Source organism: Neoarius graeffei, chromosome 12, assembly GCF_027579695.1.
Source record: "Neoarius graeffei isolate fNeoGra1 chromosome 12, fNeoGra1.pri, whole genome shotgun sequence".
NCBI lineage: Eukaryota > Metazoa > Chordata > Actinopteri > Siluriformes > Ariidae > Neoarius > Neoarius graeffei.
The window spans coordinates 74,144,757-74,167,467 of NC_083580.1; the positions used below are offsets into that span (position 1 = coordinate 74,144,757).

The window sequence follows — 22,711 nt, forward strand, 5'->3', positions numbered from 1 at the left end:
TCTCTCTCTCTCTCTCTCTCTCTCTCTCTCACTCACACACTCTCTCTCTCTCTCTCTCTCTCTCTCTCTCTCTCACACACACACTGCTGTCCATTATCATCATGAATGTGATGATTGAAATCGAGCTCAAGGAATCGAGCCTTTCTCTCGGTGGCCAATCAGAGGAAGAGCAGCGGGAAGCTGAAACATCACTAGCCTACAAATGGGAGTGAGAGCATCAGTGTGGAGAAACAGAACCACAGAGACCCGGAACCTCCCCATCCCGTCCATGAGAGGCGCAGAAATGAGCGCGCAGGCTGGAGAGGGAATCCGGGACCAGTGCAAGCCGCCCACTTTATTCTCTAATTACTGCATTGAAAGTCTCCTGAGAAGAAGTCCTCTCAAAGTCAGGCTCCTCGGGATGCAAAGTCTGACAGCAGCACTTCGGACAGAGGAACACCCAGGTGCGCATCATTTCATTTCATTTCATTTCATTTCATGAGAGCTGATTGAACACTTTAACAGCCTGCTGGTGTGGCACTGGGTTCTGCTCCACAAGCTGGCAAACTGGAACCTGGAACCTATTAATAACCATGAGCTACAGTTTCAGCCAGATCACATGAAATTGCACAATAGACTAAAGGTTATGTCAAGATTATGTTCCTTTATTTGTTTGTTTAACATAAATTAAGCAGTCTATCATTACTGTGCAGCTACCTACTTAGGGACCGTCGTAAAACTACCGTAATGTACTCAAGCGTGCAATAACTTTGTGAAAGGACTGAATCTCCAGCATCTTGTGAAGTATCTCCATCATATACTGTGCAAAAGTCTATAGCATCCCACTTCTTTTTTGCAGTAAAAGCTTTGTTATTGATTTTTCTTGTCTGACTTCTAGTCAGTAGCCTGCAAAAACATTTTTAGTTTTCCAGCACAAAATCAAATCTCATCTCATTATCTCTAGCCGCTTTATCCTGTTCTACAGGGTTGCAGGCAAGCTGGAGCCTATCCCAGCTGACTACGGGCGAAAGGCGGGGTACACCCTGGACAAGTCACCAGGTCATCACAGGGCTGACACATAGACACAGACAACCATTCACACTCACATTCACACCTACGCTCAATTTAGAGTCACCAGTTAACCTAACCTGCATGTCTTTGGACTGTGGGGGAAACCGGAGCACCCGGAGGAAACCCACGTGGACACGGGGAGAACATGCAAACTCCACACAGAAAGGCCCTGTGGCTCGAACCCGGACCTTCTTGCTGTGAGGCAACAGCGCTAACCACTACACCACCGTGCCGCCCAATTAATAATAATAAATTAAATTAAACAACCATAATGAAGGTTGCTGGGTTTTGCTGCAAAAGTAAGAAGTGTGTGTCTGGTTCTGTCAATTAATCAATCAATCAATCATAGCTTTATTTATCTTCGATATGTACAATGAGTCAAAGCCTCGTAATAAATACATTCACACTAATAAAAGATCTAAAATAAAAATATAAAAACCCAAACATTAAACTACTATTATAGGTCAATATCAATTATATATCATTAGATCAAAAAGATCAAAGGTTGATTTAACAACATTTTAATTTTTTGTTTTTCAATTTTAATATGTCTTATATCATATAAGACATATTAAAATTGAAAAACAAAAAATTAAAATGTTAAATCGAGAATGTAACAATGTAATTTAAGTCTGTAAGATGTTCAGTAAAACTTTCAGCACATTTCCTTATAAATCCGCACACATCGTACCTGAGACTATTTTTTTAAAATCACACCAAATATTGACTTTGTTTCATTGATTAATGCTTACTGCTCTTTATATTTTCTTAACGAATAAACATTTAATTTCGTTACGTTTGAAGGCATCTTTGGTCAACAGCATTTCTTTGCACATCCCAAAAACTTTTATACAGTCTAAATATGTATTACATTTAAAAAAAAACAACCAAACAAACAATAGATATGCCTATATCTGTATTCAGTTCTCATAATTGTGTGAAAATAATAAACTAATTAGGTTTGTATATTTTTTCTTTCATTCATTCATTCATTCATTCATTCATTCATTCTTCAATGATAGCTGCATCTTGGTGGTGGGATCCGGAGTCAGTCCTCGGAACACCAGGGTGTGAGGCGGAAATATATCCTTGGCTTGGTGTAAACAAACAAACAAAAAACAAACCTGATAAATCCATTATATCAAACCATCTTTCAAACTAGTGAAACATGGACTTCTTTTGTTAAATATTGCTGATTTTATATGAAATACTATACCAGGGTCTCATCTCATCTCATTATCTCTAGCCGCTTTATCCTGTTCTACAGGGTCGCAGGCAAGCTGGAGCCTATCCCAGCTGACTACGGGCAAAAGGCGGGGTACACCCTGGACAAGTTGCCAGGTCATCACAGGGCTGACACATAGACACAGACAACCATTCACACTCACGGTCAATTTAGAGTCACCAGTTAACCTAACCTGCATGCCTTTGGACTATGGGGGAAACCGGAGCACCCGGAGGAAACCCACGCGGACAACATGCAAACTCCGCACAGAAAGGCCCTCGCCGGCCACGGGACTTGAACCCGGACCTTCTTACTGTGAGGTGACAGCGCTAACCACTACACCACCGTGCCGCCACATATACCAGGGTCTTCAGTTCAATTTGGTTCTGATTGCATGTTCTCACCAGTGTTTGTGCGGGTTTCCTCTGGGTTCTCTGGTTTCCTCCAAGTGTCCAAAAACATGCAGATTTGCACACTGGCTATACTAAATTGCCCCTAGGTGTGAACGTGTATGCATGGTTCCCTGTCATGTACAGACATCCTACAGTGGTGCTTGAAAGTTTGTGAACCCTTTAGAATTTTCTATATTTCTGCATAAATATGACCTAAAACATCATCAGATTTTCACACAAGTCCTAAAAGTAGATAAAAAGAACCCAGTTAAACAAATGAGACAAAAATATTATACTTGGTCATTTATTTATTGAGGAAAATGATCCAGTATTACATATCTGTGTTTGGCAAAAGTATGTGAATCTCTAGGATTAATGAATTCTGAATTATACCAGCGAATTCTAAAGGAAAATGTCAGGACATCTGTCCATGAACTGAATCTCAAGAGAAGGTGGGTCATGCAGCAAGACAACGACCCCAAGCACACAAGTCGTTCTAACAAAGAATGGTTAAAGACGAATAAAGTTAATGTTTTGGAATGGCCAAGTCAAAGTCCTGACCTTAATCCAATCGAAATGTTGTGGAAGGACCTGAAGCGAGCAGTTCATGTGAGGAAACCCACCGACATCCCAGAGTTGAAGCTGTTCTGTACGGAGGAACGGGCTAAAATTCCTCCAAGCCGGTGTGCAGGACTGATCAACAGTTACCGCAAACGTTTAGTTGCAGTTATTGCTGCACGAGGGGGTCACACCAGATACTGAAAGCAAAGGTTCACATACTTTTGCCACTCACAGGTATGTAATATTGGATCATTTTCCTCAATAAATAAATGACCAAGTATAATATTTTTGTCTAATTTGTTTAACTGGGTTCTCTTTATCTACTTTTAGGACTTGTGTGAAAATCTGATGATGTTTTAGGTCATATTTATGCAGAAATGTAGAAAATTCTAAAAGGTTCACAGACTTTCAAGCACCACTGTATCTGGGATGAATTCTTCTGCCTCATGTTGTTGGAATTGCTCTGGATCCACCACAACCCAAACGGGGGGGTTATAATAAATAAATAAATAAATAAATAAATAAAATGTGTTGTCACAGTTATTGGTCATTATCGTTTCCAAAAATTTTTTTAACATCTCCTCCATGTGCTCTATGTGCAGCTGGGCCAAATCTGCCTCCTCACACGGAACTGCACCTGCCTCCCAAACTGCGGCGCCCGTTCAGTCCAGAGCGAGGAGACGAGCTGGAGCTCAGAGCTGGTCTAAACTCCTGCTACCCTGAACATGAACTCATCAATTCTCTAAAGAGCAGCGCTGCTCAGGATAAAGTAGAGGCGGATGAGAGCAGAGCGCCTGCAGACACGCGTCTCTGCCCGGGACATGAGGACGGACTGAGAGACAAAAACACAAGCACGAAGGACAGTGAGGACGGTGTGTATGTGTCACCGAGCAGCGATGCTGAAGACGGGACACTGAGACGCAAACAGAGGAGATACAGGACTACATTCACAAGTTACCAGCTAGACGAGCTGGAAAGGGCTTTCCAAAAGACGCACTACCCTGACGTGTTCACAAGGTACACACACACACACCGCAATCACTTACTTACTTACATCTGCATGGACCTAAGAGTGATCTAACCTCTAACCAGCGTGAAATGAATAATTATAGTACAGTACCACATTCACTCTCACCTGCACTGTTTGTGTCTCACCATCTTTTATTGACATACGAAGCATTAAAATATCATCTAAGTATCGTAAAAAGAAAAAAACACACATAGGTCAATCCTCAGTGTTGAATTCGAAGTTCATCTGGATTGAATACAGATGAAAATGAAGAATGTAAAAATAACTGAACATGCTGTGTTTAATTACGAAGTGGAATAAAGTATCATTTTAAACCCTGATAGAGTACAATTTATGATTATATCTTAAACGAGTCTTAAATGAATAGGCTAGATAGATTATGATTTATATTCAGTGACATTTGGATTTTGCACGAAATGAAATATTTGTGTTGCAGTTTATTTATTTGTTTGTTTTACACACGTGTGAGTAGTTAATAATTGTAACAGAGAGCTGCAAATTGTAAAATGCCAATTTAGTAACTTAATATAGTATTAGGGATTGTGTTATTGAATTTTCATAGGGTTAACTAATAAACTTTATATAGATTTGATCCACAAATGTGTTTTACTGAACTGATCCAGCTTCCTTAATAAATACATTGTTTAATCAAAAATGGTCAATGAATTAATCAGTGTGGAAAATAAAATAAAAACAAATAGACAGATAGATATAGATACTAAGATATTTATTGTTCTTGTGCCTATCTGTTGCAGGGACTACGGTTGGAAATTAGCTAAAAGCTATACTCTGGTGCAATACATCTTTTCTCATGTATTTGAGTTCAATGTGTGTTGTACATGGTCCCTGACAATTAATTAATTAATTAATCCAGCAATAAAAAATGAGACAGTCAAAGTTGTAACGTCGCTAATAATCAAATCTTTTTAACCACTGATATTTTTTTATTTTGATTTATTTTTCAGGGAGGAATTAGCCATGAGGCTCGACCTGACAGAAGCACGCGTGCAAGTAAGTGGACTTAGGTTTTGTTTTTTGTTTTGTCTTATCTTGTCTTTTTTCTTAGTTTTACCACATCATAATTATTTATGATATTTTTCACTATGAAACTAGTGTATGAAACAAAACCAAACCAAAAAAAAAGTGCTTTGAGAACCATGCAACACAACAGCTGACTTTGCGCTCTTATTTTATCTCATCTCATTCTCTCTAGCCGCTTTATCCTGTTCTACAGGGTCGCAGGCAAGCTGGAGCCTATCCCAGCTGACTATGGGCGAAAGGCGGGGTACACCCTGGACAAGTTGCCAGGTCATCACAGGGCTGACACATAGACACAGACAACCATTCACACTCACATTCACACCTACGGTCAATTTAGAGTCACCAGTTAACCTAACCTGCATGTCTTTGGACTGTGGGGGAAACCGGAGCACCCGGAGGAAACCCACGCGGACACGGGGAGAACATGCAAACTCCGCACAGAAAGGCCCTCGCCGGCCACGGGGCTCGAACCCGGACCTTCTTGCTGTGAGGCGACAGCGCTAACCACTACGCCACCGTGCCGCCGCTCTTATTTTATATTCAGAATAATTTATGAACAATTATGGTACAAGTTTTAATGCATGTGATTCAGGAATGTTTTATGTGTAAAAGTGCATTTTTATCATCATTGTATTCATAAGTGTTTACTTCATGTCTAGCTGGAATATCTGAAAGCTATTATGCTGTGTGTATACATTAAGAAATTACAGAAGGAGCGTTTAATGTTATTGGCCAGGTTTGAGCAGTGAGTCTTTATAAATGGAGGATTATAAATCAGAAAATGAATCCTATCTAGTAGATTTCCTCATTATCTTTCCTTTTGTCTTTCTGCTTTATGTAATATCTATGCAATTTATGCTACTTTCTTTCCTAGCCAAGAACATTTCCTTTAAAAAAGTCTAGTACAGGACAGTACTCCCACACACAACAGCACATCGCCTACTAAACGTTGTGTATTTGAGTTCTGAGAGGAAATATAAGTGCTTTGGGATTTGTTCCAGCATTTACTGCTCTTGAAACACAGATAATATAATATACAACATTTAAAGGGGAACAGAGGGCAATATATAGAGTAAATATAACAATAAAACACACATTAACGAACCTTATTCAAGACTTACAAAAGTTTTTTGTTCTAAGGTTGGAAAGTTATAGTGTTTTGAAAGTAGCTCGAGCAAACTATTTCCGCAGTTTGAACAGCCCGCCATGATATTAATTTTATCCAATCAGAATGCACATTCATTTTCTCTGCGTAACACTCATGACGTATGTATGTGCCCAGTTGTGTTGGCTCATTGAGGTTGGGAATAGCACGTGTGAAATACCTGTTTCTGCCTCTTGCGACGATTTCGCAAGTCCACGGGTGGCGCCTATCTCATTACGGCAAATAAATTCTGCTGGACTCATGAGCAACTCCATGTTACATTTTCCGCACAAGCACCACGCCGTGTCACCTGCACGCAGACACTCTGCCCCACGCTCGCCATGCCCATGGTCAGCATCAGTCTCATCCTCGCCGTCATCCGAGCTTTCTTCTCTTATTTCATCACCGGAGTTGAGAGTACCTCTCCTAGGTTCAAACTGGTACCCTTCTAAGCCATAGCCTGCTTGCAGTGTGTCTTGCGGGATCTCTTCGTATGATTCGACAGAGCTGTCGCTTTAACTTGATGCGCCCGACGCCATGATTACACGCTTCTCTCCTCTATTTCGGAGAGTTCCGCTAGTGCAGTGGGTAGCGCTGACGTCACGGTCTTTTAAAAATGGTGACTCTTGTGCTGTTTAGTGTATAAAGTATTATATTTACAATTACCAAGATATTTCGTTGTTTTCTAGTATATAAATTTGATAGAATACTTAAGAATACGTTACTTTGTCACATCAGCAACTGTATATATTATATTTGGTACCCCTTTAAGATGTTGTTAATGAGATGGATTTTTGAAGGGTGGATAAATGAAGCTGTCTGTGCCAGTTTGCGCTCTCATTGGACTTAGGAAACTTGCGCTAATGGAATAGATTGACTTTATGACTCACTAAAGTTACATTTGACAGATACGGTAGATCCTCTAGTTGTAAGTTGTTTCTGTTATCTAAATAAAAAAAAATGGGGGGGGGGATATTTATTTCACAGGGTGGCATGGTGGTTCAGTGGTTAGCGCTGTCGCCTTACAGCAAGAAGGTTCTAGGTTCGAACCTCATAGCCGATGGGGGCCTTTCTGTATGGAGTTTGCATGTTCTCCCTGTTTCTGTGTGGGTTTGCTCTAGTTTCCCCCACAGTTCAAAGACATGCAGGTTAGGTAAAATGCCCAGCCTTTGGGGTTGTACAGGCCGGTGCATACTTGGTGCCAGTCCCAAGCCCAGATAGATTGGGGATGACTGCGTCAGGAAGGGCATCTGGTGTAAAACCTATGCCAAATCAAGTTTGCAGAAAAGATCTGCTGTGGCGACCCCTAATGGGAGCAGCTGAAAGAAGAAGATAGTATTTGCTTCACACTTTTGCAGTGTGTTCCATTCCAAAGCCGCTTTATCCTTCTACAGGGTCACAGGCAAGCTGGAGCCTATCCCAGCTGACTGCGGGCAAAAGGCAGGGTACACCCTGGACAAGTCACCAGGTCATCACAGGGCCAACACATAGACAACCATTCACACCTACAGTCAATTTAGAGTCACCAGTTAACCTAACCTGCATGTCTTTGGACTGTGGGGGAAACCGGAGCACCCAGAGGAAACCCACGTGGAGAACATGCAAACTCTGCACAGAAAGGCCCTCGCCGGCCACAGGGCTTGAACCCGGACTTTCTTGCTGTGAGGCGACAGCACTAACCACTACACCACTGTGCCGCCCCTTCCAAAGATTTGCTCGAATATATTTTTGAAATACAGTTGGCTAATTTTATTAGTATATGATAACCAAATTAACCTTTGTCTCCTTTAGGTCTGGTTCCAGAACCGCCGTGCAAAATGGAGAAAAAGGGAAAAGGCCGGGGTTCAGCATCACCATCTTGGCCTTCCATTTCCTGGACCCATCACTGCAGCACAGCCTCTATGCCATTATCTAGGTGGGGGTGCATTTGGCCCCAACCTGCACCCAGGCATTGAGTCGGGATGGCCTGTCTCCCTCCACGGATTCACCCAGCCCATCCCAAACCCTGCACACCCAAACCGAATCTACTCTCTGCTTGGAGCAGCGATGCTCAGACACCCTGCCCTCATCAACCCCTCCTTTGGAAGGTCAGACTTCTTAAGTATTATTTAGTAGCATTTGACTAAACTTGTAACTCTGAATTTCTGACTTCTGATTAGGAAAAAAAAAACAAAAAGAAACTCACTCTATGCTCTGAATTCCGAGATCCCTTCAACCTGTTTCAGCACGACATCAAATCAAAATGGTAGCTCATTGTATCAACAGTAAACACCATAACTTTGCATTTAAATGAGTAATTCTCTGATTAATCAACATACAAAGATATTAGTTTGTCCAGTCTATAAGTCTGCTGAAAATATACGTCACTCATCATAGTTAGATTGTTGCTAACAAAAGATGAACATGAAGGCATCCATGTTTTGTTTTGTATTTTCCAATGTGTAGTTCATAGTCAAAAAGGAGCTCTGAAGTTGAACGTCATTCAGATCTGTAAAGCTGCTTTGGGACAATGTCTGTTGTTAAAAGTGCTATACAAATAAACTTGACTTGACTGGAACGCAGAACAAGTTTTAGGGTTTATATGCTTCCAGTCAAAATACAGTAAGGGAGAGCAGGGAGACTTGGGACAGTTTGTATTCCCACTTCAACCAATCAGGTTTTAGATTCCATCAGAAGATCGATGTCGCTCCTTACAGTAACCTACTTCCTTTGGAGACACGAAGCTGGACACTGCAGTAAGGTTTGTGCAGTTCAATATTTTATCAACCAAAACTTGTATTTTCTACTTCGCCTCCACCTCCATTCTGTTGTGTAATGGACGCTGGTGAATTTGGGATTTGTTAGTAATTAAAGTATGTAGCCTTGAGTTGCCAGATATAGTATTATTTATTAAACTTAAATTTTGGGGATAAAACATTTAAGGATTTTTCTTTTTCCAAAATATCCAGATAGGGAGAGTTGGGACAGTTCATCATGTGACAGTTTTTTCTTGTGGTTTACAAATATTAAATAGTTTAAAGTGACACCGGTTGATATATTAAAAAGATGAATAGTACCCTCTGGCGCTAGAATAACTCCGAGGTACTTGAATACTTGAATCACATGCTGAATTGCACGCCGTCTTGGGGCTGTGACGGCGAATGAGCTGGAAAAACACAGCGCGCTAATGTTTACGCTTGGGTACGGAAATGGCCGAAGTCTATCCTCATTATAATATTATAATGAGTGAGGTCGCAACAAACATGGCGGAACCGGCGGTGTCCGACACAGAAGCGAGCGCTCAAGAGCCTTCAAGCTCACAGGTGCGTTTAGATTTGGAATATTTAAATTCTAACCTGTATAAAAGTTGATGTAATAAGTAAAGATACCAATTAGCGTTATTTTGTAAGCTGTCATTGCCTGTCAGTCACCTGTCCAGCAGCATCTTGGCAAAGTTGGCATCAGATGCCACATTTGTTTTTGCCTTTTCGGCCCTCCGTCAGGAAAGCTGGCCAGCAATATTTACTCGGCTTGTCTGCTGTGCTTTCCTGTTTTCTGGTGCATTTTGCTTCTGACAATGTCAGATACTTCCTTAAGATAATTTTTTTTTTGTCTTGATTTAGGAGTCTTCGTTCAATCTGGGCGATCCGCAATGTTTGCCATGGCTCCGCGGTCGCGACCTCTGACCCGCGCATGACCTCACGTGACTTTTCCAAACAGGCTGCTGAGCGAACAGTTTGTAAACAGACTAACACGTGGTTAGGACGCCCCGCATTAGGAAATAAAATGTACTGAAACAAGATGATGCGTACCAGCTATGGGGATGGGTATCAGCTCAAACAATTCAGAAAGGGGAATGGATTAAATGATTCCTGAACCAGCACATCAACCTGCGTCACTTTAAAATTGTTTGTTAAAAATGTGGCCGTGTCCCTGCATGAGGATTAAACTTATTTCATTCCTTCTTGAGAATGGAGCGGTTTTGTTGAGTCAGGTTTTGGGTAAACTGACATTTTTCTATCATTGTACCAGCACTGTGTGTTCATACAGCTCATATGGTACAAGTTTACAAGATAATAAATAATAAATGTTACCAGGCAAAACAAACCAAGCCCAACAGCACTTATTTTATACCTATATGTTGATAATGGTAATATTTCTCAAATTTTATACCTACCGTATTTATCCTTATAGAAGCGCCCTCCCTATTTGACGCGCCTCCACGATTTTCAGAGCTAGAATAGTATTTACCAACCATTTTCTTCATTTAACAAACTTTAAATCCAACAAACCACAACAGAGACGTTCAATTTCACCGCTGATTTTTTTTACCGGAAATCGCGTTAGTAAACATGGACAGTATAAAATACGGACATTCACTCTGCTGCGGATATCAATACGGGTGGAGACGTACCTTTTGTTTGCACCACTCTTGTACACGTTTACGGTGAACATTAAATGTTTTTGCAGCTAAGTGTTTGCATTTCTGCTCTGCCAGTTCTACAACCTTTAACTTAAAACTAGCGGTGAAGGATCATTTTGAGGACGACATTTTGTTTTGTGAGCTCATAAACATCGACGATGACGTGAATTGTGACGTCACTACAAATAGTTTACTTACCAATGTTATCCTTATAAACAAGCTGGACATTGTTTAATTGACTTTTTGGACATATAACTGTATTTTCATGTGTTTCAAAATAAATGTTTTAAATTCCGATGATTTTGACATGTTCGATTTTTGTCATTTAAGGGTCGAAATTGACGCTCCCCCTTCATGTTTTGCATCGCGCCCAGGCGCGTTTATTAGGATAAATACGGTATATGTTGATAATGGTAATATTTCTCAATCATCAGCTGTCAGGCTAGTCCTATGAAAATCCATGACCTTGAGTTTGACATTTCAAACTCATTCAAGGTCAAAGGTCATGATGCCAAATGAAAGCCCATATGGCACTTCCTATAAGTTGGTAATGGTAAATATCTGTCTACCATCAACTATTTTCAAGTTACAGCCCTCTGAAAATCTGTGACCTTGAGTTTGACCTTTCAAGGCCACTCAAGGTCAAAGATCATGGTGCCAAAAGAAAGGCCATATGGGAGTTCCTATATGCTCATAGTAGTACACATCTGTCTATCAGCAACCGTTTTTGAGTTATAATGGAAAATGTTATTTTGACCGAAAGGTTGACCTTTCCGGTGACCTTGACCTTCACCTTGACCCAATTATGCCCAAAATGTAATCAGGTAATCTATGGCCCATTGCCCACCTATCCTGAAAATTTGAAGTCAATCGGTGTAACCGTCTAGACACTAGATTAACAGACAGACACACAAATAAACAAACAAACAAACCGCACTGATTACAATACCTCGCCCCACTTACTCCATCGTAGGCGAGGTAATTAAGCATGTAGGATTAAGCTAGGTATTTTATTTTTGCTCCATGTCTCCTCACTATGGCCCTAGTCTCCCAACATAATGTCCCCTCAATGTCTCATGTCTCCCTGCAAAAAATAACGGCAGAAAAAGTGATCCTTGAAAGCCAGTATATGCTCCAAGCTGAGACGCTAATGTCGTGGTAAGAGGGTATAGTCAATACTCTCTAATGCGATATGAATGTCATGTGACCGGCAAAGAACTTCACCGATCTACAAAAGCTGAAAACTCATCCCAAGTCTCCTCGCTCTCCTTTACTATATTCTTGGCCTCATCTATCTGTGATGCTTATTAACCAAAAACATTTATACATTTTCACAGATTCTTCACTCCACTCGCCCTTCAAAGACTGCCTGTTCCCACCATAGAGACTCCAACTCTACCTCCCCTTCACATTCCTGATCCTCCTTCCTCATCTTCATCCACTCTGTGCTCCTCATCCTCACCCGTGGACCGCCGTGCATCCAGCATCGCGGCTCTGCGGCTCAAAGCCAAGGAGCACTCGGCTCACATCGGCCAGCTCAGAGTCCTCACAGCTAGTACAGCTGAAGAAGAGACCTAATGCCTCGCTCTCTCCACCCAAGGCATGAGACCAAAACTAAAGTGCACTACAGCATAAAGAAAAGAAGCTCTTTGAAACCTCATGAGGAATCGACCTCTGTGACTGCTGAAGCTTAACTGATGGAAACGATGCCAAAGGGACTGGTCGTCAACCAGAGTTGTGTATATTTCACAATTGATTCAAATATTGATAGACAGAATATATGTGGAAAAAGAAAAAAAGCTTTAAAGAAGTCTTCTTGTGTTATTAAAAATCTTTTATATGTGCTTTTTTAAAATCTTGTGAGCCGGAAACTTAGTTCAGGGAAGAACAAAGCTGCATTTCACTATTTAACTGCTGAATGAGCCAAAAATATGTGAAAATAATGGAAATAAAGCTGTGAAGTGAAGTTGTACTGTCTTACAATTTAAGCTGATTAAAACAGGCAGAGTGGAAGGAAGGCCAGATAGGCCAAAACCCAGACTTCTGTACCTTTAATTGCTTTATAATAATTTTTTTTATTTGAAATTATACCTAATTAGGGAATCAGGAAAAGGATTAAACCTTCAAGGTGTAAGAAATTGTTCTTACTCTGCAGGTTGAAAGCTTTTTAAGAAAGCATAATGTTATTTATATTGATGCTATATTTCATGACTGGCATTTAGCAGATGCTCTTATCCAGAGCTACATACAACATACCCAAAACAGCCTGGGGAGCAAGGTGCCTTGCTCAAGGGCACTTCAGCCATTCCGGCTGGTCTAGGGAATCAAACCAGCAACCTTTTGGTCCCAAAGCTGCTTCTCTAACCATTAGGCCATGGCTTCCCCATATACATGTCAGGATTCTGAGCCTCAACAATTCCACTGCCATCCCCGTTGTTGAAATTTGTTTCAGCCACATTAAGAAGCTTATTTTATTCTCCGGTGTTGCTTTGTCCATTTCAAAAGGTGGATATTGGAATGAATGACCCTTGCATGTAAGCCTGAACTTCTTCCAACCAACGTAATTCTTCCATACTTAAGTTATCATCCAATTAGTTCGGTGTATAAAGTGATTTGTCATCGCATAGATTTCAGTTCATCGGACAAGAGAAGCGTTTTGCCACTGAAGCGGATTTCTATCGCTAACTACCTTCTTTTGCACCGTACCATTCTACAATGCAATGAATAACAGGAACTGATAAATACTAATTCCCGATGAAAAGAGGTCTTAGACAATCTTTTGTCGCACACACTATTCAGGGGAGGGCTCATGAAAAGGTGCAGGGATTAGCATAATCAAATGAATCAAACGAATCTATTTGTCCGATCAACGTGAAGCTCTCTGGAAAAGGACATTTTCAGTGTCAGGATATTGCGGGTGAGAAAGGAGTTGATGAGTTTTGGTGGGGAGTGAAGGTATTATGTCTCAGCGCAGGTGTCTCTCTGTTTAAGGATCTCTACACAATGGGACACAATGATCACAATAGAGCGTAACGGCTTAAACAGCCGAGTTGTAGGGAAGCTGTGATGATCTGAGCAATGTGAAGGCTCATAGTAGCCACTACATACATTTAGGCCTGGAAGAAGAATTCATCTATCTATCTATCTATCTATCTATCTATCTATCTATCTATCCACATTCACTGGATATGAGCAATCACACACTCTGATTGGCTACTCTACTACTAAACTATCAGCTTATATACTGTGAGTAGAGAAAAACAAAATGGCGGAGCGTGTTGCTGAACCAACTGAGGACAAAATAAAAACTCTACTCGAAAACAAAAAAAAAAGCCCAACAAAATATGGAATAAAAGTATTTAATGGTAAGAACGTCTTTTTTTAATTTTCAATAATAATTATTATCGCATTTTTCACAATTATTATCACTACTGTTATGTCACTGGTTTGTTTACATTCTAAGCAGAAATGATTTTGTTGGATGTTTTGGATAAAGTTTTTATTTATTGAATTTGCAAAACATGGAAATAAAAATGCTCTATTTCTCAAAATCCAGTGAATGTGGACAGAATAAAACAGTTATTTCACTCATTCTTGTCGTACATGGATTATAGACAATTCGGTGCTACGCGCCTCATCGGCTATCAACTCATGTACGACTCGATTTCATGGAATAACTGTTAAATATATATATATACACACAGTACTGTGCATAAGTCTTAGGCACTCTTTTTTTCATACAAACTTTGTTATAGATTTCTATAGATTTTATTACTTATAAATGATCGAGTCAAAACGTTACAAAAACATTTTAGAGTTCCAAACGTTCATTTTTTTCCCAGCACAAAATTAAATGTTAAAGAAAAAAAGTTTGTGTCTGAGCAGCATATTCCATAAGAGATCACTTTTCAGATTAAAAAAGAAAACATAATGAAGGCTACTGGATTTTGGTGCAAAATTAAGAAGCAAGTGTGACAGTCAAAGTGTCCAGAAGAACTGTGGCTGGTTCTGCAAGATACTTAGTAAAACCTACAGCTCATTTCCGCATAAAACTGAACTCATTGGACCTGAGACTACTAATATATATATATATATATATATATATATATATATATATATATATATATATATATATATATGCTTTTTTTTAAAGCAAAGTGTCGTCTCACACCAAATATTGACTTTGTTTCATGTATTATGGCTTACTGCTTACTGTTTATAGTATTTTAAGCCATTTTTGGTCTACAGTATTTCTTTACATGTGCCTAAGACTTTTGCACAGGACTGTAAATATTTGTTTTGTTTGACCTGTCATGGAAATTCACACTGTATAGAATTCGGATAGCACAACAACCTGACTGAAGAAGTTGTAAAGCTTACTGAATAAAAGAGAAATAAGTTTTTTGGTACTTAATTTTTTTGGATTACAAGGATTACTGACTTGTCCCAGGTTATGTAATAAAGGTGTTTCTGCAGCTATGACTACAGTGACTGGAAATAAATAGATTAATGTTGTAGGCATGGGAATGAAAGTATGACCACATTACACCTATTCTGGCCTCACTGCACTGGTTACCTGTTCATTTTAGGATTCATTTTAAAATACTTTTGTTTGCTTTTAAAGCTTTAAATGGCCTTGCCCCACCATACCTCTCTGAGCTGCTACAACCCTACATTCCCAGCCGTTCTCTTAGGTCAGCTGACCAGTTGCTTTTGGCTGTACCCCGAACCAGGTTAAAAAACAGAGGAGAACGTGCCTTTGCTGTAGCAGCCCCAAAATTGTGGAATGCTTTGCCACTCCACATTAGACAAGCCCCATCTTTGTCTCTTTTTAAAACTATGATAAAAACCTACCTTTTTTATTTGGCCTTTGGATACTAGATGGTGTGTTGATGTGATGTAGAAGTGTTGGGTGGGTTAGGAGTTTCTACTCATTTTATACTTATTTTACTGTTTTTACTTATTTTATACTTATTTTACTTATTACTGATTTTATTCATTTATTTATTTTTGTCTACTGTTTACTGTTGTGGTGTACAGCACTTTGGAAACCCTGTGTTTGTTAAAATTGTGCTATATAAATAAAGTGGATTGGATTGGATTGGAAAATCAACAAGTGTTGCCAGGCAAAACAAACCTTGCCCGGCAGCACTTATATGTTGATAATGGTAATATTTCTCAATCATCAGCTGTCAGGTTATAGTCCTATGAAAATCCATGACCTTGAGTTTGACATTTCAAACTCATTCAGGGTCAAAGATCATGGTGCCAAATGAAAGCCCATATGACACTTCCTATACGTTGACAATGGTAAATATCTGTCTACTATCAACCGTTTTCAAGTTACAGCCCTCTGAAAATCCATGACCTTGAGTTTGACCTTTCAAATGGTGCCAAAATAAAGGCCATATGGGAGTTCCTATATGCTCATAATAGTAAACATTTGTCTATCGGCAACTGTTTTTGAGTTATAATGGAAAATATGTTATTTTGACCGAAACGTTGACCTTTCCAGTGACCGTCACCTTGACCTGATTACGCCCAAAATTTAATCAGGTAATCTACGGACCTATATGGATCTATAATCTATATGGATAGATAGAGGACGGATGTTATCCATAGTAAAAATTTTACTGATGGAGGCCCATGATGAATCTACGGACCATTGCCCACCTACCCTGAAAATTTGAAGTCAATTGGCGCAACTGTAGGGTGGCACGGTGGTGTAGTGGTTAGCGCTGTCGCCTTACAGCAAGAAGGTCTGGGTTTGAGCCCCGTGGCCGGCGAGGGCCTTTCTGTGCGGAGTTTGCATGTTCTCCCTGTGTCCGCGTGGGTTTCCTCTGGGTGCTCCGGTTTCCCCCACAGTCCAAAGACATGCAGGTTAGGTTAACTGGTGACTCTAAATTGACCGTAGGTGTGAATGTGAGTGTGAATGGTTGTCTGTGTCTATGTGTCAGCCCTGTGATGACCTGGCGACTTGTCCAGGGTGTACCCTGCCTTTCGCCCGTAGTCAGCTGGGATAGGCTCCAGCTTGCCTGCGATCCTGTAGAACAGGATAAAGCAGCTAGAGATAATGAGATGAGATGGTGCAACTGTCTAGATGCTAGATTGTTAACAGACAGACACACAAACAAACAAACTGATTACAATACGTCACCCCGCTTACTCTGTCGTGGATGAGGTAATAACCCTAACACAACTGCAGAACATAGTGTTTAACCATGTGATTTAAAAAAAAAAGTCAGAAATATCAGGTTTTGGTGATGTAGCTTTGCAAATGGAAAGATTGATTGATAAATTTGCAATTATGATAAATAAAGATCCATCCATCCATTATCTGTAGCCGCTTATCCTGTCCTACAGGGTCGTAGGCAAGCTGGAGCCTATCCCAGCTGACTATGGGCAAGAGGTGGGATACACCCTGGACAAGTCACCAGGTTATTGCAGGGCTGACAGAGAGACAAACAACTGTTCACACTCACGGTCAATTCAGAGCCACCAATTAACCTAACCTGCATGTCTTTGGACTGTAAAGGAAACCGGAGCACCCGGAGGAAACCCACACAGACGCAGGGAAAACATGCAAACTCCACACAGAAAGGCCCTCGCCAGCCGCTGGGCTCAAACCCAGGACCTTCTTGCTGTGAGGCGGCAGTACTAACCACTACACCACCCATGTTGAGTTTTAATATATGTATTATCTAACAAAACAGATTTTATTAAAGAAAACATTTTTAAAAAATTTAAAAGCCTGCTATGTTGTACGTATCCTTGCCACAATGCTCTTATAAAGAACTGTTTCTGTCTCTAATCTGTTGAACTGACCCCGTTAAACTCTTCTACCCTTAAACCTCTCTCTCTCTCTCTCTCTCTCTCTCATATCAATTTCTCACTATACTAAAAAGAGCAGCATGTTAATTCTTGTCCAAATTACAGCACCAGCCAGGTATCTCCCTGTTTACCTGCCTTGTGCAGAGGAGCAATCAGAGATAATTGAGTGCATTTAAGAGCGCTCGCTCCCATTCAGCCCCAGCCTCCTCATCCCCTAATCGCCTTTTAAAACACATGCTTTCTGTGGTGCAGATTCCTTTCATAATTCGACTTAAGTATATTTGTGAATCACAATTCCTTTGAATCAGAATCATTGAAATCAAATTGCCTTTCATGGGCACTGAAATTTCCACACAACCATCACCACCCCAGTTCAGACAAATTTTCCAGGAATTGAGAATAAATACCTGCTCAATTTATGCAATTTCCCAATAGTGACAATTTAGACTGAATGGAAACTCTACAGGTATTTCTACTCTGGTTTTCTGAGTAAACATCTCATCTCATTATCTCTAGCTGCTTTATCCTGTTCTACAGGGTCGCAGGCAAGCTGGAGCCTATCCCAGCTGACTACGGGCGAAAGGCAGGGTACACCCTGGACAAGTCGCCAGGTCATCACAGGGCTGACACATAGACAACCATTCACACTCACATTCACACCTACGGTCAATTTAGAGTCACCAGTTAACCTAACCTGCATGTCTTTGGACTGTGGGGGAAACTGGAGCACCCGGAGGAAACCCACGCGGAGAACATGCAAACTCTGCACAGAAAGGCCCTCGCCGGCCACGGGGCTTGAACCCGGACTTTCTTGCTGTGAGGCGACAGCGCTAACCACTACACCACCGTGCCACCCCTCTGAGTAAACAGTTAAATATTAATCTGAATTGTAGAGAGCTTTCTGTACATGCTGTCCAACTTGACTATTAATTCACCAATTTGTTTAACATTAAAGCTCTCAAATATAGATGAAACTTAGAGGCATATGATGATTCTGACAGGATTTCATTTCGTTGATGGTCACTCTGTGTATGGTCTGTCACTGATAGAGGGTTGCCTCAAAACAGAATGACATTTAGTCAAAGAAATGCCACTTTTTTGCAAAACAGTTTGAAAATGCAGACTGTTTCTCAAAGTATGACTGGGATTCATATCCCTTTGCTTTTACAGTGGTGCTTGAAAGTTTGTGAACCCTTTAGAATTTTCTATATTTCTGCATAAATATGACCTAAAACAACATCAGATTTTCACACAAGTCCTAAAAGTAGATAAAGAGAACCCAGTTAAACAAATGAGACAAAAATATTATACGTGGTCATTTATTTATTGACAGAAATGATCCAATATTACATATCTGTGAGTGGCAAAAGTATGTGAACCTCTAGGATTAGCAGTTAATTTGAAGGTGAAATTAGAGTCAGGTGTTTTCAATCAATGGGATGACAATCAGGTGTGAGTGGGCACCCTGTTTTATTTAAAGAACAGGGATCTATCAAAGTCTGATCTTCACAACACGTGTTTGTGGAAGTATATCATGGCACGAACAAAGGAGATTTCTGAGGACCTTAGAAAAAGCGTTGTTGTTGCTCATCAGGCTGGAAAAGGTTACAAAACCATCTCTAAAGAGTTTGGACTCCACCAATCCACAGTCAGACAGATTGTGTACAAATGGAGGAAATTCAAGACCATTGTTACCCTCCCCAGGAGTGGTCGACCAACAAAGATCACTCCAAGAGCAAGGCGTGTAATAGTCGGCGAGGTCACAAAGGACCCCAGGGTAACTTCTAAGCAACTGAAGGCCTCTCTCACATTGGCTAATGTTAATGTTCATGAGTCCACCATCAGGAGAACACTGAACAACAATGGTGTGCATGGCAGGGTTGCAAGACAGAAAGCCACGGCTCTACAAAAAGAACATTGCTGCTCGTCTGCAGTTTGTTAAAGATCACATGGACAAGCCAGAAGGCTATTGGAAAAATGTTTTGTGGACAGATGAGACCAAAATAGAACTTTTTGGTTTAAATGAGAAGCGTTACATTTGGAGAAATGAAAACACTACATTCCAGCATAAGAACCTTATCCCATCTGTGAAACATGGTGGTGGCAGTATCATGGTTTGGGCCTGTTTTGCTGCATCTGGGCCAGGACGGCTTGCTGTCATTGATGGAACAATGAATTCTGAATTATACCAGCGAATTCTAAAGGAAAATATCAGGACATCTGTCCATGAACTGAATCTCAAGAGAAGGTGGGTCATGCAGCAAAACAACGACACTAAGCACACAAGTCGTTCTACCAAAGAATAGTTAAAGAAGAATAAAGTGAATGTTTTGGAATGGCCAAGGCAAAGTCCTGACCTTAATCCAATGGAAATGTTGTGGAAGGACCTGAAGCGAGCAGTTCATGTGAGGAAACCCACCAACATCCCAGAGTTGAAGCTGTTCTGTATGGAGGAATGGGCTAAAATTCCTCCAAGCCGGTGTGCAGGACTGATCAACAGTTACCGCAAACGTTTAGTTGCAGTTATTGCTGCACAAGGGGGTCACACCAGATACTGAAACCAAAGGTTCACATACTTTTGCCACTCACAGATATGCAATATTGGCTAATTTTCCTCAATAAATAAATGACCAAGTATAATATTTTTGTCTCATTTGTTTAACTGGGTTCTCTTTATCTCCTTTTAGGACTTGTGTGAAAATCTGATGATGTTTTAGGTCATATTTATGCAGAAATATAGAAAATTCTAAAGGGTTCACAAACTCTCAAGCACCACTTTATACATCTTCAGTAGGTCATAAAACACAATAAGGCAAACTGTTATAGGAAAACAATCAACAATGAGTTAATGGTCGTCATGCAAAACAGTGTTTCTGTTACCATGCCACACTGAAGTGTTTTATTCCTCTCATTCATCCATCCATCCATCCATTATCTGTAGCCACTTATCCTGTCCTACAGGGTCTCAAGCAAGCTGGAGCCTATCCCAGCTGACTATGGGCGAGAGGAGGGGTACACCCTGGACAAGTTTATTCCTCTCATACCACTGCAAATTTTAATTTATCGATGAATGACACATTACACTTTTTGTCACAGTCCGGTCCAGTCCATCCATGCCTGAGTTTGTGGGACTTCCATGCCGGCTCCAGGCCGGATCCAGGACAGGAATTCAGTCCTGCCTTGCTGAAGGCCATTTTCCTGAAGCGGCACTCCCACACCTGCTACCACTCCTCTCTCATCAGCCAGGGCCTTTTTAAGAACTGTTTGGAGCTACTCCAGTTGCCAGACTGCCTCTAGTAGACTTTCCTCGCCTCGCTACAACCCATTGGTATTGTGTCTCTTGATTCCCCCTGCTTGAATTGTTCCTTGTTTTTTGTCTAATTTTCTGTCCAGTTTTTTTGCCCCGTTTACCTGCCTGTTCTTTTGGACTGTGTTTTGCTTCCTCTGCCTGGATTTCCCTTGTCCCTGTGTTTATCAGTTTAGTGAAGAGTTTTCTGTCCTGTTTTTGTCCCTGACCGCGCCTACCTGCTCCTCTGTGTTTTTGACCTCCTGGCCTGTTCTTTGACCACTGACTTTTGCCTGAGCCCTACTGTACCTCTGCCCTGTACTTCATTAAAGAAGTTTTTCCTTGTACACTGCCTGTCTTGAGTCTGTGCTTGGGTCCTCACTTCACCTCAGCTTGCCTTTTCTGACAGCACAGTCTGGCCAACATGGACCCAGCAGATTTCACCCAACTAAGAGCAGTGGTGCAAGAACAGGGAGCTCTCCTTGGGACCCACCAACAGGACATCCAATAGGTGAACCAAAACCTTGTCGCCATCTCTAACACTCTCAATCTTCTTGCCACTTAGCTACAACAGCTTCAAGTAACGTCTGCTCCTACACAACCCCCTCCGCCTACCACTCCTCCTGCTCCAGCCCTCTTCAGAGAGCCAAGACTTCCCACCCCACAGCCATACGATGGAGAACCAGGTACCTGCCGATCATTCTTATCTCAATGCTCACTAACTCTTGAGCTTCAACCACTGGCCTTCCCCACCGAGCATTCCCGAGTGGCCTACACCATCACTCTCCTCACTGGCAAAGCTAGGGAGTGGGGAACAGTTATGTGGGACGCCAATGCACCATGCTGCGCTAGCTTCAAGAATTTCACAGAGGAGATGAGGCAAACCTTTGACCGCTCTCTGTCTGGCAGAAAGGCAGCAAGAGAAATCATGGGGCTGCGGCAGGGCGCCCAGTCCACTTTTGACAATGCAATTGAGTTTTGCACTTTGGCGGCATCTTGTGGCTGGAATGAGTGCCTTGTTTGACACATTTCTGAATGGGCTGTCAGACTCCATCAAGGACGAGCTGGTCTCACGAGAACTGCCACCTGATCTCCTCGGTTTCATGGACCTCACCTTTTGTATTGATTCCTGGATCAGACAGCGGGTGAAAGAGAGAACTTGGACTAGTCTTGCTCACCATCAGCCCCCCATTCCTTCCACTGAGCCAATGCAGGTAGACCGAGCCTGCATTTCACCTGAGGAATGACAGCACCATCTGGATATGAGGGCATGTTTTTATTGCAGACAGCTGGGGCACTTCTGCCAATCTTGCCCTCTAAAAGGAAGAGCCCACCAGTGAGTTTAGGGACCCTGGTGGGCAATGTCCAGAATCAGCCCCCTACCGGTCGACCACTACTCCCAGTGGTCATTATCCATGGCAATCAGCCCCACGTCCTCCAGGCACTCCAAGCTGACAGAAACCTGATCTGCTCAACCACTGCCAAGCGCCTGGGGATTCCACTACTGGCTCTGAACCCATCCCTCACTGTCCTGACCCTTAATGGTACTGGGCTGACCACTATCACCCATAAAGCAGCCCCGGTCACCTTAAGAATTTCTGGCAACCACTCTGAATCCATCCAGTTTTTTGTCATGAGCAATCCCCATGTGCCCATAGTTCTTGGTCTGCCCTGGCTAACCCTATATAACCCCCATGTCAACTGGACTAACAACACCATTTTAGGATGGAGTCAATTCTGTTTATTGTC

The 22,711-nt window shown here is 41.4% G+C and overlaps 1 protein-coding gene across 1 annotated transcript; it reads left to right on the forward strand.

Annotated features, from left to right (window-relative positions):
- Positions 1-283: 283 nt before the first annotated feature.
- On the forward strand, positions 284-12,423 carry arxb (aristaless related homeobox b). Its single transcript, XM_060934928.1, has 5 exons — positions 284-443; positions 3,831-4,245; positions 5,224-5,269; positions 8,235-8,530; positions 12,183-12,423. The coding sequence occupies exons 1-5, from the start codon at positions 284-286 to the stop codon at positions 12,421-12,423; spliced, it is 1,158 nt and encodes a 385-aa protein (XP_060790911.1).
- Positions 12,424-22,711: the final 10,288 nt, after the last annotated feature.

What these genes read in the sequence shown, in the direction of transcription:
- arxb (XM_060934928.1), top strand. Translation starts at nt 284, where the DNA reads ATGAGCGCGCAGGCTGGAGAGGGAATCCGGGACCAGTGCAAGCCGCCC. An exon ending in TCGGACAGAGGAACACCCAG is followed by an intron (nt 444 to 3,830) that starts GTGCGCATCATT and finishes CTCTATGTGCAG; the next exon opens with CTGGGCCAAATCTGCCTCCT. An exon ending in TACCCTGACGTGTTCACAAG is followed by an intron (nt 4,246 to 5,223) that starts GTACACACACAC and finishes TTTATTTTTCAG; the next exon opens with GGAGGAATTAGCCATGAGGC.